Source organism: Eptesicus fuscus, chromosome 4 (genome assembly GCF_027574615.1).
Source record: "Eptesicus fuscus isolate TK198812 chromosome 4, DD_ASM_mEF_20220401, whole genome shotgun sequence".
Taxonomy (NCBI): Eukaryota; Metazoa; Chordata; class Mammalia; order Chiroptera; family Vespertilionidae; genus Eptesicus; species Eptesicus fuscus.
In genome coordinates this window covers 62754524-62773795 of record NC_072476.1, presented here as the reverse complement: position 1 = coordinate 62773795, position 19272 = coordinate 62754524, and the positions used below count along the sequence as shown (strand labels likewise).

General features: G+C 34.6%; 1 protein-coding gene across 1 annotated transcript in view; it reads left to right on the top strand.

Annotated features, from left to right (window-relative positions):
- ADGRV1 (adhesion G protein-coupled receptor V1) overlaps positions 1–19272 on the top strand; it is a 452962-nt gene that overhangs the window by 39321 nt on the left and 394369 nt on the right. The window contains exons 20-26 of the mRNA XM_054714338.1: positions 155–372; positions 970–1713; positions 3878–4251; positions 10989–11165; positions 14000–14180; positions 15176–15378; positions 18934–19063. Coding sequence (XP_054570313.1) covers positions 155–372; positions 970–1713; positions 3878–4251; positions 10989–11165; positions 14000–14180; positions 15176–15378; positions 18934–19063 — 2027 coding nt within the window. The remainder of the gene's footprint in view (positions 1–154; positions 373–969; positions 1714–3877; positions 4252–10988; positions 11166–13999; positions 14181–15175; positions 15379–18933; positions 19064–19272) is intronic.

Genomic DNA, 19272 nt, shown 5'->3' with positions numbered 1-19272 from the left:
GTTGCTCAGTCAGGACTGCCTGGCTGCTTCATATTAAAGATGATAAATGGAAAAAGTATGTTTCTGAGGAAATACAGAAAGCGCCTCCATTAGAGTTAGTTTCATTCCTTATACATTTTCCATAAAAATGAATTTTCTTTGATTTGTTATACAGGGTTGTGCGGCAGCGAGGACACTTTGGCAATGTTTCTGTGGCTTGGCAGCTGTTTGAGAATGATTCTGCTTTGCAGCCTGGACAAGAGTTCTATGAAACTTCAGGGACTGTAAACTTCACGGATGGAGAAGGAGCCAAACCAATCATTCTCCATGCTTTTCCAGATAACATTCCTGAATTCAATGAGTTTTATATTTTAAAGCTAGTAAATATTTCAGGTGTGGTGTTTTCTCATCTCTTTTCTTTTACCAGTAAAGTTTAATATTTTACATTTAAATAATTAGACCTGTAGAAAAAATGCCATCAATGAAGAAATAAATACATGTTGATTGTCTGACTTTATATGTCAAAATACCATTTTTGATAGAAGTGTTATTTTTAATGTTTATTTTGTGGTCTTGGTTAAATTTTATGGATGGAGACTTACATTCATCCTCAAACTTGCAAATGGATTTTTTGCTCACCCAAATATAGTTTCTCCAACAAAAAATGAATGGAAGTTAGGAAGTACGAATTCATGGTAACTTAAATATTGCTAATTTTTTAAACAATCAATTTTCCTGTCACTGCTGGTTTTAAGCACAGGAATTAAACCTCTCTAGTTAATATTCTTTTGTCAGGCTGTACTGATTTTTAATGAAATTATGCTTTCCCCCCTGAAAATGTGGTAAAAGCCATATGGTGACATGTTGGTCATTGATGAATGAGTAAATGATTTAACTGAAAGTTTGCTGAACAAACCTATTGTCTTCACCTTAAACTAGAAAGTCTTTTAGATTCTGGTTTCTCATTCATTACAAATTTTCTTACTATAGGTGGGTCCCCAGGTCCTGGGGGTCAACTAGCAGGAACCAACCTCCAGGTGACAGTGATGATTCCATTCAATGATGATCCTTTTGGAGTTTTTATCTTGGATCCAGAGTGCTTAGAGAGAGAAGTAGCAGAAGATGTTCTCTCAGAAGATGATATGTCTTATATCACCAACTTTACCATTTTGAGGCAACAGGGCATCTTTGGCGATGTACGTGTAGGCTGGGAAATACTGTCCAGTGAGTTCCCTGCTGGTTTGCCTCCAATGATCGATCTTCTGCTGGTTGGAATTTTCCCCAGCACTGTGCATTTACAGCCACACCTGAGGCGTCACCACAGTGGGACAGATGCTTTGTACTTCAGTGGACTAGAGGGTGCATTTGGAACTGTTAATCCAAAATACCATCCCTCCAGGAACAACTCAATTGCCAATTTTACTTTTTCAGCTTGGGTAATGCCCAATGCCAATACTAATGGATTTATTATAGCAAAGGATGATGGTAATGGAAGCATCTACTATGGGGTAAAAATTCAAACCAACGAATCCCATGTGACACTTTCCCTTCATTACAAAACTTTGGGATCCAATGCTACCTATGTTGCCAAGACAACAGCCCTGAAATATTTAGAAGAGAATATTTGGCTTCATCTTCTGATTATCCTGGATGATGGCATAATTGAATTCTACCTTGATGGAAGTGCAATGCCCAGAGGAATCAAGAGTCTGAAAGGAGAAGCCATTACTGATGGTGAGTGTTATCTTTACAAGGACATTGACTTTGGAGTTTTAAAAGAATTTGATTTCTTAAAAAGGCTAACAGGCTTTTAAAAGTCTGCTTGTGTATTGGTTTAATTTCTTTAAATAACACTATCTGCCTACCAAGACAATAAATTATGTGCCGAGTATTGCGGAAATGGATCAAGCAAAGTCTTTGCCTTTGAGGTTCCTGAAATAGGCTCTGGGAAAGAGATGTTTAATCAGATTACTTCAATATGTTGTGGGAAGACAGAAAACAGATATGAAGCATGCACACTTATTCCTCCTGTGGAAATGGTGGATAGGGCATAATGTTTCAGGTAGAGAAAAGAGCAAAGTGTGGAAATGTGAAATAGCATGTTGTAATGGGAACTGCTGCTAGCTCAGTATTGTTGGAGGTAGGAGGTGATGGGGTACGTTAAAGAGAAAGCAGAAGAGAAATATTACATAAAGCCAGCGGTTTCCTGGCTTTGTAGTATAAGGAGTAAATTGGTGAATTCTATGCAGTGCTTTGAAAAGATGATCATTATTGTCCTTAAGCTGGAGCTGATGCTGTTTCTTGAGAAGCACATTTAAGCATGTTTACACACAATACTGGTTATGTCCATTATAATCACAAACTCCCCTTCAGCCCCTCCTTCTTATGATTTGATTCTGTTTTTCATTTAATGAGGAAGTAGAGCAGCCCTTATATGTTTATTGTGTAATAGAATATTTTCTTCTGAACCTCCTGCATTAGATATCTGGTTATGTTTTTCCTTTTATTAGGGAAAAAAAGATGTGTGCTTACAGTATCTGTGGCATTGGATTGTTCACTTTTTGATTGTGTAAATATGTACATGTATTTGTTAACTTTGATCCCTTTGGTGGTAGAATGAGATGGGAAAAATTGGGGTTATTGAGAGCTGTGTTTCTCTTTCTCTGTTTGGCTTACTGCAGGGAACTTAGATTGTTTTTGTAATTTGAAACTTGGAAAGAAAATTATTAAAAGAGTGTATGTAGTTTTAAAAGTTATTAATGAAATATAGTATGTGTTACATATTATAAAATATATAAATGTGTACAAACCATAAATGTACACGTAGTTGAATTTGTTAAAACTTGAAACCCATCAGTTTCAGCACCCATGTAACCAGTCTCCAGATCAAGAAACAGCATTTTAGGAGCCCCCTTTTGGCTCTTTTCAAGTCACTAACTCACCACCCTGTCCACCTAGTATTGCCCTTTACAAGAGCATAAGAGTAGCTTTTCCCTTTTTAAAATATATGTAAATGGAATTGAGCAGTGTATGTTTGAGTGTCTGGCTTCTTTTATTTAGTATTTTTTATGAGGTTCATCAATATTTTCCCCTGTTTAGATATTTCACTTTCATTACTATATAGTTGGTCCAGAACCACTGGAGAAGGCCTGGGACAACTGTGATAATAATGGGTAGGCTGCATGTGAACTACCCTAGAAGAGCTATCTGGGCAGTGACTTGTAAAATTGTCTTGATTGGTGATCTTGATAAGGAATAGTACTTGTACTTTCCCCCCAAATCACTGCCAAGCCTTGGAGAGGGAGTAAGTAAAGAAATAAGAATTGGTGAATTCTTGAAAAGGACTGCATGTTGTTATTACCCAAGACTCACATATAAAGTTGTTCCTGGGAAGAAAAAAAAATTTTTTTCTATATTCATTGCATTAGTTTTATGGATAGTTATATTTGATCCACAAATACTTATTTTCCTAAATTCTCACAATTTTATTTAACTCAAGATTAATTTCTAACAGATCAAGCCTTGAAATTTTCAAAGTATAGTCATACTAAAGTTTTGAAATTGTAACTGAATTAAATGATTTTATTCCTAGATATGCAAGGAAAATTTTAAATTTCCTGGAAGAAATGTCAATCCAGATATATACACACATACATATATACATATACACATACATACCCATGTATAAAATGTCCTTTAGTACAAAATACCTTAAATCCCAGTGATTATTGAATCATTTTTCATCAAAACAGAGTCTTTATTTGATTATATTCTAGTTATGCAAAAGCTTTACTTATAAAACCTTTCAATACAGTTGCTTCATTTTCTGAATCACACTTGTAATTTAGGACAGGAGACTAGTGGATGTTGAAGCATTTAAACCCGTTTCTCATTTCAGGTCCTGGAACTCTGAGAATTGGGGCAGGAATGAATGGCAATGACAGATTTACAGGTCTGATGCAGGATGTGAGGTTCTATGAGCAGAAACTGACCCTTGAAGAAATTTATGAACTTCATGCCATGCCAGCAAAGAGTGATTTACACCCTGTCTCTGGGTATCTGGAGTTCAGACAGGGAGAAACTAACAAATCCTTCATTATTTCTGCAAAAGATGACAATGAAGAGGAAGGAGAAGAGTTATTCATTCTTAAACTAGTCTCTGTATATGGAGGAGCTCGTATTTCTGAACAGAATACTACAGCAAGATTAATAATACAAAAAAGTGACAATGCCAATGGCCTGTTTGGTTTTACAGGGGCTTGTATACCAGAGGTAAGTAGTGAGCTTGGAGAACTTTGGAGTTAAAAAATTCAGTGTAGGTGAATTTGTTTGGGAGTGGGCTTTCTTTCATTTGGTAAGATTGCTTGAGTATCTGTGCCCAAAAGTATGAAAGAGCCAGTGGTTGCAAATGTGAATGATAAGGTCTTTGGTCTTATAAATTCACAGTTTGAGTCAGAAGCTTAATAAGCTGCTAGAAGTAATAACAATTTAGCAAATGAAACTTTAGCCATTATCTTTAAACTTAATGCTCTTCACATAATATATAATTATACTCTACATGTAACTTACTTTTTAGCTACTATTGGATTACCACATAAGTAGATGAAATAATATGTATTGAAAGCTTCTATGAATAATTATAATGGAAACTTTATTAAATATAATATTTTGAGGTTTTTTTCGCCCCCCGTATGTCAAATGTACTTAAGTAGTTAGTTACAACATTCTTAGTTGTTGGGTATAAACGCCTTTCTTATCAACCATCTTGGCCAGCTTAATTAATTAGGCTGTTTTACTGTCCTTATCAGTTCTGTCCAAGTTTTCAAAGATTCGTAATCATATTGGTTTCCTGTTCAGTAATGTGAGATCTCATGAAACTACTTCACAGGTGTCAAATGTGACTGCAACAGCTCGATGTCTGTGAAAAGATGCCAAGGAACAAGAGAGTCTTTCCCTTTTGCAAGTAGTTTCAGAAGGGTGTGCGCAAATTGAAGTGATTAAGAAAAACATGAATTGGAAGAGCATGAAAAAAATATCTAGGTCACAGGCTTCATTATAGCTCACATTGGGGTATCTCATTGTCCCGCTTAGCACTTTGGATGGTGATAATCTACAAATAGTGATGTTTTTCTATACCAGAAAGAGACTATCCTAGAGTAGGGAGGACCAGTGTCATACAAATCTATAACTTAAAGAAATGTTTATTTATAATGACAATACCTTTTAATAGCTACTCAGTCATCAAAGAACTTTACATGTTGTTTTTCATGCACCTTTATGACAATCCATAATATAGCTGCAACAAATATTAATTATTACTCTCTCCACTTTATAGGGTTAGCAACTGAGGCTTAGAGACCCAAGCAAATAACTAACCTAAGTTGAATTATTTGAGACAAGATCAATACATGGTTCAAAGAGTGGCAGTTACTAGTACTTAATAAATATTCATTTTCCTTTTCTTTTTTTCTCCTATGATACAATGGGATATCTTATGACTTCTAACCTGTCATCTTTCCTTTTATATTTTAGTATCATCATCTCTATTTTTTAAAAGACAAGTGGCTTCCATGAGGGTGTGAGAACCATTATAGTGCCAGGCAAAGCCAGCTTCCCCTCAGTTCTCTCAGGACCTGGCACCTGCCTATGGCTCTGACCTCTCCTGTAATTCTCCTCTTTGGTCATTGTGTTGCAGTCAGAATTGCCTGTTTCATTTCCTATCTCAGGGCACCAGGACTTCCTAGCTTCTCTCTTTGGATCACTCTTATTCCAGCTCTTCGAGATTTAGTCATTCAAGTCTGAGCTCCAAAGATGTCTCCTCAATGAAGACTTTCTTACTCTGTTCTTTCAATTAATCACTTTCTATTTCTTCACCTAGTTTTACTTTTTTTTTCTAGCATTGATCAAACTCTTATATTTCCTTTGTTACTTATAAGTCCACTCACTTACTGGTTATCCATTTTCACTACTAAGATGAAAGAGCTCTGAGTGAAATAAGGTCTTATTGTTCATGATTGTCTCTCTCACACCTAGAATGGAACATAGTAGATACTCAAAAGTCTTTATTGAACTTATGAATGTGTTTGAATATCAAAAAATGAAGTCTCATAGTTCAAATAACAAACACTTTTAGTTTCAGTTAAACTGCATAAACAACCAAACTGAAAAAAAAAAACACAAAACATAAATTTTAAAAACCTACCTAAATAACTAATAGTTTTTGAGTATTTCTTTGGCTTTCTGGACCATTATAGTAAGTATTCAGTGCTGACTTGTCTCACAAGTTCTATTTCTAGGTTGGGTTGGTGTTAGTTTAGCTCCACCTAGTTATGCAACTTTGCCTGTTCCCAGAAATCTCAGAATTTGAATGAGGCCAGTCAAGCCTTTGAGCGCAGAAGAGAGAACTTCCCTATGAAGGCTGTCGCACCTATGCTAGTAGAATTGCTGGAAAGAAAAAGAAAACATGGTTGGTTATTTCCCAAGGCCACATGGGAGAAATAGAATACATTGTATCTATATTGGAAAGAGTAAAGTTTAGATTGTTAACATAGGAAAAGTGTGGTTGAGTCTAAAAGATTGAACATTGGAATTTGATTGTCAGGAATATTACAAAATTTTCATTCCTAAAACTATTAAGAATACAAGTATAGAACTCTTACTTTCATCTTAAAATGATTTGAAGACAGGAATGATATGAAGTAGTTTTATCATCATCATCATCCATCATATTTATGGCTCACTGAAGTCATTCTCAAAGTGTAGCCCTGGGGTTTCCAATACTTTTGAGGAGTTCTCCAAAGGTCAAGCCTAATTTTATGAAAATACTAAGATGTCTTTTTCTCATTTTATTGACAAATGCACTGCAGAAGCAGTGGTTGCCACAAATATGCTGTCTGGTAGTTCCTTGTATGAATCGAGGCAGAGGCACTAAACTGTACAAGTTGTCATTGCTTTATTCTGCCCCACTTGCCTGTAGTTTAAAAGGTGCAAATTTTCACGTAAGAATATCTTTGATGAAGCAGTACAGAATATTAATTTGATAACATCTTGACCCCGGAATCCCTATCTTTAGTGTTTCATATCATGAAATGAGAATCACAAAAACAGCACTTCTGCTTTGACCAAACATGGTAGTTGCCCTGAAGAAAAGTATCTGCTAGTGCATTGTGAGTTCAACTAGCTGTGCTTTTCATGGAACATCACTTTTACTTGAAAAACATGACTGACAAATATTGGTTATTTGGACATGGGCATCTGGAACGCATTTTCATGAAAATGAAGTGAGTCAGTGACTACAAGAAAAAGTACTTGTTGCCAATGATAAAAATTTAAGCTTTCAAACAAAAATTAGAATTTTGGAACACTTTTATTTGCCGAAGTGAGCTTGACTGTTTCTCTTAAAAACCTTAAAAACCTTGTAGTTAGCAAGTGTGACTTATTTTGTATAATGAAATGTGTCAACATTTGGCAGATCTGTATAACTCAGTGAACCAATAGTTTCCAGATAATCAATGCATATTATTACAAAATCATGCCTGGGTAAAAAGATTGATTCAAAATGTAAAATAGACCAATGGGTTTTAATGTATTAGAGTATGATTTCACACTGCAACTTTAAGAAACTACCACTTGTCAAATTTTGGTTAAAAATATCAAGGGAGAATACCCACAACTATCAAAAAAGACTATTAAATCCTCCCCCTGTTTTTAGTTATATTTTTTTACAAGCCTAGACATTCTTTATATACTTGAATCAACATAAATAGCAAAAGACAAATTGATTGCAGAAGGAAATATTAAAATTTAGCTGTCTTCTATTAAGTTAGACATTAAAGAGATTTGTAAAAATATAAAAAATGCTCCTTTATTACTAACTTTTTGTTTTAGAAAGTATACTTATTTCTTATAAAATATGTTGCTTATTTGTTAGCATGTAATGGGTTTATTATTGCTGTTTTAAAATGATTAATATATCAATATTTTTTCCAGTTTTCAGTTGTAAAATGGTAATATCAATAGGTTTCACCAACACAAGCAAAAAAATCCTTAGTATTCTCAAGAATTTTTGTGAGTGTTCAGGGGTCCTGAAACTAAAATATTGGAGAACTGCTGTTTAATTTATGCCTGGAATTGTCTTCAGAGCTTAAATTTTATGCTTCTTTGCTTCATTTCCAGAAATAAAAACCACTGTCATCTCTAGATTCTTCTCACTGACATTGGAAAGTTAACTTTTTTTCTTAGCCCTTCAAAAATGCTGAAGGCAATAAGCACCCTTTAAAGACTTCTGAGTTATATTATACTTTTTACATTTGTATAGACTTATAAAGTAATATCAAAGTTAAAATGAAAATACAATCACATGTTAAATAATGCAAATATGTAGAATATGACATCATCTACTCTTTGGCATATTGAAAGAGATGATAGTTATTTTTTTATTTGTTCCCTCCTAACCAGGAATATCATGTCCTGGCAAATAGTAGGTGATTAATAAATTAAAACTGAATGAATGAATAAACCTGTATGCAGTTTGGAGCCCTGATGAGGCTTACTTTGGATTCCAAGTGAAACCTGTACTGAACAGATGATGGTTCTATAGCCTAGTAACCACACTCTCATGTTGCCTTCCTGTATTTTGTGTACTTTATATGTTATTTTCGCCCTATTTTTATATGTCCTGCAATCCTGTATATCACTTAATTATAAATTAATGAGATTGCTCTTTATAGTAATTCATAGAACTTGCTAGTTTCATTATTTTACATTTATAACTAATACTTGGGATATGTTTTATGTTTATAAACTCATGACTTAAGACAAAATTTAGAGACATTTTGAGAGCATCTTTGTAAAAGTGAGGATATTATTTAACTTGGTCTGTGTGTGGTGTGAAGTGCCTGCCATATGTTATGTGAATAGATTCCTTTAGATAGAAGTGGTATTGATATAATCTGATATCACACATCATCACCCAAGCATGCGGCAAAATAAAAAATTAATTGGACGTGTAATTGTTTACCTTTAATCTTCTATTTCAATAGAGAAAGCCAATTCATGGCTCAGAATGGTACATTCTTTTTTCTAGGAAAATACATATCAAGAACTCTTCTCAATGTTAACCTTTAAAATGTCTCTTGTGCTTTTCTGAAGACTTGGCAACCTCCTGACTTGAAAGAGAAACCTGTAATGGCTTCTATTGAAAAAGGAAGTGATGATGGTTCTGATGATTATTACTTTGTGTTTTGCTCCTTCATATATTGGCCCAAACATTTGCTTGTATCATGAATCTAAAGTCAATTAGATGAATATTTTAATAGTAGAAAAAATATTTTAATGATTTATTATCTCTGTCTTTATCATCATCTGGTATTGATAATTTCATCCTCTGGTTCAGTATTTCCCAAATTGGACAGCCTTGGATGTTTTGGGCTTCCCAGGCCAGTAGACCAGCAGGCAAATAAAGGAGTCACAGTATTGCCCCAGGGTGCTTGGTCTTGTTCTTTCTGCGGCACCGGGGTTGCTGCCACACTTGGGAGTGAGAGTGCTGATGTTCAGTAAAACTCAGAGGATTTATTGGTACATCAGGTGCTGCATGCTCATTGATAACTTTTAACTATTGCCTGTTTGTAGACAAATTTCAAATCTGTTCTCTCTAGCCCTAATGTCAGAACTGAAATGGCTTTATCTAATGCTGATCAGAGTGCTTATGATTGATATGAAAACTAGTGACATATATAAAGATTTACATTTTGATCTCTATTCATTCAGTTGTAGTTTTTTCCTATGAATTGTGTTTGCGCACATAAAAAGGAAACTAAATCAAGAGACTCAGAATTTGAGCATATGAAGACCATATTCTAAAAGTTATTATAACTTCTTGCTCCATAAAATTAATAAGCATTATCTTAAAGTGTTTAGATAAAAATGTTTTCTACATAACACACACACATACACAACCATGTGTGTGTATACACACATATAGAGTTGGCCCTGCATCTCTGCGGATTCTCTATCCTTGGTTTCAACCAAATGTGGATTGAAAATATTTGGGGAAAAAAAGGCACATTGTTGCTGACATGTACTGTGTAGTTGTATAGTTGTAGTAGGCCAATGATGGTTGTATCTGTATTGAACATATGAACACACATTTTTTTCTTATTATTTCATAAGCAATACAGTATAACTATTTACATAGCATTAAATTATATTTGGTGTTATAAGTAATCTAGAGAGGACTTAAAGTATAAGAAAGAATGTGTGTGGGTTATATGCTAATGGTACACCTTTTTATACAAGGGACTTAAACATTTGCAGATTTTGAAATCTTTTGGTGGTGTGGGTGGTCTTAGAACCAAAAATAACCTGTGGATACTGAGGGATGACTATGTTTATATGACAGAAATATCAAAACTAAGTTAAGCATGACATAAATGTCCTTGACCTAACTGTTCTCTCCCCACCAGGCATTTCTCAAGGCTCTCCCCACATGGCACTTACACCACCCTCAACATGATTCCCTCTGATCCACTCAATTATATCATGTTCAGGCCTGGAGTGTTCTCCTGATGTCATGTTTCTCCCTCTACCTCTGACTTCTGCCCCAATTGTTCTATCTGTGCTGCACTCATAGAATTTGAGTTGTCTTTTCTCTTTAGAGTTATCCAGAGAAAGAACTGTGCTTTTATCTTTTTCAAAAAATCCTTTGTATCCATAGCATCTAGCACAGTGCCTGGCACACAGGAGGTATCAATGAATGAATGATATGCATAGTTAATTTACTATCATTCTTTTTGCTTTATTTATCCCTTTAAAAGAACAAGATACAATGAATGGAGTCAATTTTTTTTTGTTAGCAGACAAAAATATATCTGGAGGGATGTAGAGGCCTCCTTAGAGTTGTAGAAAGTTACAGAATTAAGATAATGGTAAAAGGACTTTATGAAAGCATTGTAATTGTATCACTGATTTGAATTGGCATATAATTATAAATAATTTGTGTTCAATTTCAGATTGCAGAGGAGGGGTCCACCATTTCCTGTGTGGTGGAGCGAACCCGAGGAGCTCTGGGTTACGTGCATGTTTTTTACACCATCTCGCAGATCGAATCTGATGGCATTAATTACCTAGTTGATGATTTTGCTAATGCCAGTGGAACTATCACATTCCTTCCTTGGCAGAGATCAGAGGTAAACCCTACCTTCTTTGTTTCTTTGACAGGCTCCTGGAAAGCTGTTTCTGATCTGTTCTGCCATTTGTTTGCAGCTTCTTGATATTTAAGCAATTTAAAATATTTAGGCAATTAGGTATGGGTCATGGTATGAAATATTTAAAATTTTTTTTATTGATTTCAGGGAGGAAGGGATAGGAAGAGAGAGAAATATCAATGATGAGAGAGAATCATGGATTAGCTGCCTCCTGCACACCCATGATTGAGCCCTGGCATGTGCCCGACCTGGAATAGAACCTTTACCTCCTGGTTCATAGGTTGACGCTCAACCACTGACCATGAAGGGTGGTCTAAAATATTTATTTATGCAAAAGAAAAATTAAGGATTTTGAATGGTGTGTGTTATAGTTTTATATGTTCCTTAATCCCAGTATAATAAAGGTGGTATAGCTTGGGGGTTTATTATTGCAGGGTTTTTGTTATTACTGATACAATGGAAAATGGCAGAATTCTTAATGGTATTTTTTTCAGGCAATGAGAAATTCTTATAACTATAATCTCATTTTATTTTTAAATTTGGAAAAAATGAGGTGATTTATTTTTTGTTTTGAAATTACAAGTGCTTTCCAGTGTTACCAAAAATTTTTGATGAACCATCATTGCATTTCTGAATAGATGCTCCAGAAATAAATGACTACTCTGTAAGTGCAATTGAGATGAGTAACATTTTTAATGAAAAGTCAGCCATAAAAGTTGTTTTTAAAAACAAATTATAGTATTTCCTCTATCTTCAATATAATATGAAAAACAAACTCACCAAACACATATTTGACCCAAGGTTACATAAAATACATCTAAGAAGGAAGAAATGCCTTTCTGTCAATATTTTAAGAAGAAAAAGCTTTAACCCTTTGCACTCGCTTGCTTTTTTCTCGATTCCTTTATTCTAATGCTAACCGTGTCGAGTCAATATTTTGTTCCAAATAAGTTCCAACTAAACATGATTTTAATTTATACTTAAAATATGTTGTCTCAAAATAAAAACTTGAGACAGAAATTTTATAAAACTTTATCCTGTCCTATAATCCTTTTTAATTTTCTTTCTTGAGTAATTAGTCACTGTTGCTGAATTAAATTTTTTTTAAAAAATTGATTTTAGAGACCTAGGTAGGACAGAAAGAGAGAAGGCGAGAGGAAGAGGGGGAGGGAGAGAAAGATCGATTTGTTGTTCCACTTATTTATGCATTCATTGATTGACTCATATGTGCCCTGACTGAGGATCAAACCCACAATGTTGGCATATCATTATGACGCTCCAACCAACTGAGCTATCAGCCAGGGCCATCAGGATTTTTTTTTTACATTCTTTTAGCTCATTATGTTGGACTATTCATCTCAGTATTTTTCATTAAAAAAGGAAATAGCTTATAGGTCATCAGGGATAAATAGTAAAATAACTTCAGACTTGCAGATATAATCTTCAAGGAAATTTCTCAGGGATTTAGAAGTTCGTTAATTGGATGAGAAGATAACATTGATGGAATTTTAAAAATGTTCTTAAAATTTAAAGAGTTGAAGCTCAAGAAGAGTGATCAACTGTCCATAATTTGGGGGAAGATAGAACAAATTAAATAGTTTATAACAAAAGTTCCCCTATAGCACTCTATAGTGCTATCCATGATAAATATTTTACTAGTCTTTAATAAAATGAGGAGAGTTAGGACAACTAGTAAGTTTTCATAAGGGTAACATTATTCAGTTTAAAGGACTGTATTTTATTCTGATGTCTTTTTTTAAAACATATTTTTATTGATTTCAGAGAGGAAGGGAAAGGGAGAGAGAGATAGAAACATCAATGATGAGAGAGAATCATTGATCAGCTGCCTCCTGCAAGCCCCACACTGGGGATCGAGCCCACAACCTGGGCATGTGCCCTGACCGGGAACTCAACCATGACCTCCTGGTTCATAGGTCGAAGCTCAACCTCTGATGTCTTTTTTTACTACTTTTTGAATTTAAAGTGCTTTTTCTTTTATCAAGTAATAATGATAGTGGTAATTTTTTAAAATTCCTATTTGGAAAATAGAGTTGATTCCCAAATTTTTCCCTTAGGAAACTTAACTATTATTTAAAAATATAACTGGAAAACATAGCTTTATAAAGTGGATTCATATAGATTTTTGGAGGGATAACATTAAATAAAATTTGGTCAGGAAAATAATCGTGTATGCTCCTGTGAATATTTTAAAATATATTTTTATTGTTGATAGTATTACAGATATCTCTCATCCCCCCTTTTACTCCCTTCTCCCAGCCCCTACACACCTCCTGTGAATATTTATTTAAAATGTTTTCTTCTATAATTTTTTAATTTAAAAAATTGATTTTTAAAGCAATAATAATAAGATTGAATAGTGGGGTTGGTTTATAGTAGTATGCCTGCTACATCTACACTAGCCTTTCCATCTTACAAAACCAGTTTATCTGGAAAAGTCATGTTAAATAGTAACTTTAATTAAATATCATTTAATTCCCAGCTGTTGTTGCTCAGTGGTTGAGTGTCAACCTATGTACCAAGAGGTCATGATTCGATTACTGGTCAGTGTAAATGCCCGGTTTTTGTGGGCTCAATCCCAGGTAGGGGGAGTGCAGGAAGCAGCCAATTATTAATTCTCTCTCATCATTGATGTTTCTGTCTCTTTCTCCCTCTCCCTTCCTCTCTGAAATCAATAAAAATATATTAAAAAACCAACAACAACACAAATATAATTTAATTGCTATTCTATTCTGGGAAGTGATAAATAATTTATACATTCCTCATTGCTTTATGCCTCTGGATTTTTATTTGTTTAGGTTCTGAATATATATGTTCTTGATGATGACATTCCTGAGCTCAATGAGTATTTCCGTGTGACATTGGTTTCTGCAATTCCTGGAGATGGGAAATTAGGTTCAACTCCCACCAGTGGTGCAAGTATAGATCCTGAAAAGGAAACAACAGATATCACTATCAAAGCCAGTGATCATCCATATGGTAACTAAGCCCTTTTGCAAGAATAATCCTCTCTTCTCTGGGTGTATTTGGTCTTGTTAATAAATTCTTAAGGGTTCTTTTTTTTTTTTTTTTTTACAAATGATTTAAGTAGAACTCCTTCAGACCTTCTCGCTTCTAAACTCTTGAATTTCCAAGGTCCCATTTTGAGGGACATTGCTTATGAAGGAATATTTAAAGATTAATTTCTGAATATATTTTGAAAAGTATATGTAGGATTATTTAAAATGAATGAAAGTATTTATATTCATGGCTATGAAAACATTTAAAAATACTATCCTAGTGTGATAAGTTAACATCTAATTAGTTTAAATACTTTGTAATTTATTAAGCTTTAATAAGTGGATTTGTTATATAGTATATATTAATTTTTTTGTCTTATGCTGAAAAGTTATAAATTCCTTAATTGGGGAACTATTATAGATGTTTGTCCTAGTAAACTGAAACTGTTTTCTGCATTGAAAATTAATAGTTCTTTTGTAGGAATAAAGCAAGAATATCTATTAAAAGGTCTGTGTAGGAATGGGGGATAAAAAAGGAATATCTGTAATACTTTCAACAATAAAGATAAATAAAAGGTCTGTGTAGGAAAAGTGGGAGGCTCTTCAACTCTGTTTTCATAGTTAAATTAAAAAAAAAAGTATTACAAATCTTAAGTTCAAGAATGAATTCTAGAGACCCAAATATGAGTAAATGTTTGATGATATATACGTTAAAGCCCTTTCACTATTCTTTTTATTGATACTTAGGTCAGTTTTTTTTAAAGATTTTTTTGGGTAGAGACAAGGAAAATTAACACTTTAATTTTTAACATTCTGAAAACTAAACATTTTGTGTCAAAAGCATGTTATTCAAATCTTCAATACAGTCCTTTATAAATGATCAAAATAATTGTGCAAGACTGTTTCAAATGAATAAGAAATTCTTCCCAATAAGAAATTGGGTCAGAATGCTCTGCCTCTCTTTGTATCTGCCAGGCTTGCTGCAGTTCTCCACCGGGCTGCCTCCCCAGCCGGAGGACACGATGACCCTGCCTGCAAGCAGTGTTCCACAGGTCACGGTGCAGGAGGAAGATGGAGAAGTTAGGCTACTGGTCGTCCGTGCACAAGGACTCCTGGGGAGGGTTATGGCGGAATATAGAACAGTGTCCTTGACAGCATTCAGTCCCGAGGACTACCAGGTAAATCACTTCGTCCTTCCGAAGTGGTATTTGCTCTTGTAAAGCACACAGCCCTCGGGGAGGAGCGGAAGGGACGTGGCACTGTACCTGGGACATATCTAAACAAGGGAAATAAGCACTGATGGCTTTTTAAATTTATGTAAATTAATGTACCTCAGTCCCTTGAAGCCAGAATCTTAAATGGCTATCAGGCTGATTTCACTGGGACCTTCTATTTGTCATAGGCTTCACCTGTATTTATTTTAATGTTATAGGTTTGTTCCGATATATTTAAAATTGTATTTCTTACACATTTTAAATCCTCTGGTCTCCATCCATCAAACAAAACAAAATGATAAAGAAGTTATATGTTCGTGTCTTTCAATTTTAATTATGTTTTTCTCCAAGTGAGAAGTAGTATGGTACTGGGGGGAAAAAACTACACGTAGTTAAATTTCTCTTGTCCTGACATTTATTGTATATTTACCTAGTTTGTTATGAAACATATTGCACACGACATCTCAGCTTGGCTTAGTATTGTCTTCTCTGCATTCTCTTAAAGAAACACTTTAGTCCTTATATTGATTGTCTTCAATTTCTAGGTAATTTGAACATTCCCACTCTCCAGTTGGATTCACATTTAATTTAATAACTAAAACAAAACCAACATAAATCTATGTTCCCCTTATCCATTACTGTTGGAAAGCTAATGCCTTAGGGGACATTTGTGAGGATTTTCAGTGGCCTAGATGCCCTGTTTCTCACTTGTTACTACTTTGAATCTTTATATCTGGAAATGTGATACCCTTTGCCTTTACCAAGTCTCTATGATGCTTCAGCTATCTCTGGTCTGTGTTAACATGGAAGTAAGATTTTTAAAGTTGTGCATGTGAGTACATGTGTGTGTGTATGTTATAGGGAGGGTGGGGAGGTGCCAGGAAGGATCATGTACAGAATAGAAGACAATTGAATATCAGATATTACTATTCTGAACTATATTCTCATATACGAAGATACAGGTGATTCTCACTATCCAGGTGTTTACTTCAGCTCTCAAGTGATATTAACCAACTGATTAATGACTGACTCATAGTCATGGGAAGTGTTCAGAGCTGGTACTCTGAGAGACAGGTGGGTGATGACATAGTCTGGGTAGTCAAGGAGGGCTTTCTTGGGGAATTTATATCCGTGCTGAGCTCTGAAGGTCAAAGTTGGAGGAGAAAACCAGTAAACTAGATGAAGGGGAAAGAATTACTTGAGACTGTTAAAATGGCATGAATCAAATGGTAAAATGGCCCTATTTAGGGAAAAGCACAGGCTGTCAGAAGAACAGTAAGAAGACCAGTATTTCTGGAGTGATGAGAGATAGTTGTGGTGATAAAAGATAAGGCATGCAGAGACTGGATCATTCTAGGCCTTACAGATTCTATGGCTTTTATTGTGAAAACAAGGAGAAGTAATTGAAAGTTGTTATGTATTTATAAAATATCATTAGGCTGACCCAGTGGTCGGCAAACTCATTAGTCAACAGAGCCAAATATCAACAGTACAACGATTGAAGTTTCTTTTGAGAGCCAAAATTTTTAAACTTAAACTTCTTCTAATGCCACTTCTTCAAAATAGACTCGCCCAGGCTGTGGTATTTTGTGGAAGAGCCACACTCAAGGGGCCAAAGAGCCGCATGTGGCTCGCGAGCCGCAGTTTGCCGACCACGGGGCTGACCCATGGAGAATGGAATTAGAAGATGTAGACACTGGACGCAGAAAGACCAGTAAATAGTCCATTTTATGGAGCAAGGCAAGAGATGATAGTATCTTGGACTGGGCAGTTACAGTATAGATGAAGTAGGTGGGCACAATGGTAGGATTTGAGGATTGTTTAATGTGAAGGATAAAGCAAAGAGGGTATCAAAACGACTCCTTTGTTCCTGGCATAAACAACTTGCTACTCTACAACTTCGTGCTGAGGAGAGGATTAGATAAGGCATAGATTTTAAGGAAGATCAGAATTTAAAATTCTAACAGAAGTTATACAAAAAATTTGAGATAGATATTAATACTTAAGTCTGGAATCAGAGGTTTGAAATACAAATTTGAGAGTTGGGAGCACATAAGTGATATTAAAAGCCTAGAGTATGATAGTCTGGTCTAAGGAGAGAGTTTAGAGAGAGTCTGATGAACAACAGTTTTTACAGATCACAGGAGAATGTTAAAATTGACAACACTAAAAAGGATGGGCTGGAAAGGAAGGTAAGACAGGAGAGTTGGATACAATGGAATACTGGAGAATAACACGTTTCCAGAAGAAGTGGCCAATTGTGTAAGATTTGCTAAGGTCAAGCAAGATGGTTTTCTAAGATAGTTACATGTTATTTCTGTTAAGACTTGCAGAATTACTCCACTGACAACTATACTCCAGGCAAAGTTAATTACTCCCTTTTTTGAGCTAACTATGTGTCTTTTATTGCAGTTGTTACTCTGAATTATTGTATTACATACTTACGCTTCTTCTGGAATGTTCTTGATGGAGTTAGAGATTTGTTTTGACCATTTAAAAAAATACATATTTTTATTGATTTTAGAGAGGAAGGGAGAGGGAGAAAGAGATAGAAACATCAAAAATGAGAGAGAATTATTGATTGGCTGCCTCCTGCATGCCCCCTACCATCCACAACCCTGGGTATGTGCCCTGACCCAGGATCGAACCATGACCTCCTGGTTCATAGGTCTCTAGAAGGCTCAACCACTGAGCCATGCTGGCTGGGCTGTTTTGACCATTTTTGAATCTGAAGTATCGAAAATGGTGCCATGCACACGCTATATGTGTTTGATAAGTATTAAAAAAGTTAATGAATGCGTGATTAAGTGAGTTGGTACTTGGGTTGCTCATTTTACCTTTGAGATCAACAAGATGATATATATGTTTCACAAGGTAACATTAGAAAAATTTAAACAATATAAAAATGTATGCTCATAAGTTGAGGGGGGAGTGCTTATATAAGAAATAGAAAAAAGGGCCTTAAGACTGAATTTAAATAATGTTTTGTTTCTTGTAGTATGTGAAGATCTATAATATGGGAGACCTATATTATAAAGTGCAGTTTCAAGTATAGACAAGGAAAAGTTAATGTCCAATGGACCCATATTTATTATTCCTTGGAAAAATTCTCACAATGGAAATGCCATTATTATTATGCATTGTATATTTAAATTGCTTAGTTATATAATTTGAGTAGTTCTAAACATACTTGTTCAAGAGAATTTTGGACATATCAATGAATTCTTGAGGAATTTGTGGATGTCATCTATTTATATTTCTCATTTGCCTGGACTACATTTTTGATGAATAGGCAAATAAGAAATAAAAATTTTTCTATTTTATTTAGTTGGGGAATATTTAGTTGGAATTTATATTGAACACTATACGTATTTAATTCAGTATTTCCAATTTTATATTTTACTTATGTTCTTCTGTTTCAGTATTTAAAATAATTTTGGACAGAGAACATTATCATTTTGTAGATTCATATACAGAATAATTATAATCTAATGGATAAATCTCTCATTTGCATTTCAGAGTGCTGCTGGTATCTTAGAATTTCAACCAGGAGAAAGATATAAATACATTTCTGTTAACATCACTGATAATTCTATCCCTGAATTGGAAAAATCTTTTAAAGTTGAATTGTTAAACTTGGAGGGAGGAGGTAAGACTGGTGACTCAAAAATATAGAATATTTGCTTGTCCACACACCATGATTATACATTCTTTTATAGAAATAAGTTCCTTTGAATTAATGTTACCCTTTTTCCCCCCATAAATCTGTGTATTACGTGTTTTTGGAAAGAACGGTCTGAACATTAATAATTGCTTAATGTATATAGACAATCTGATGGATCATCTCTTTCTTGGTAA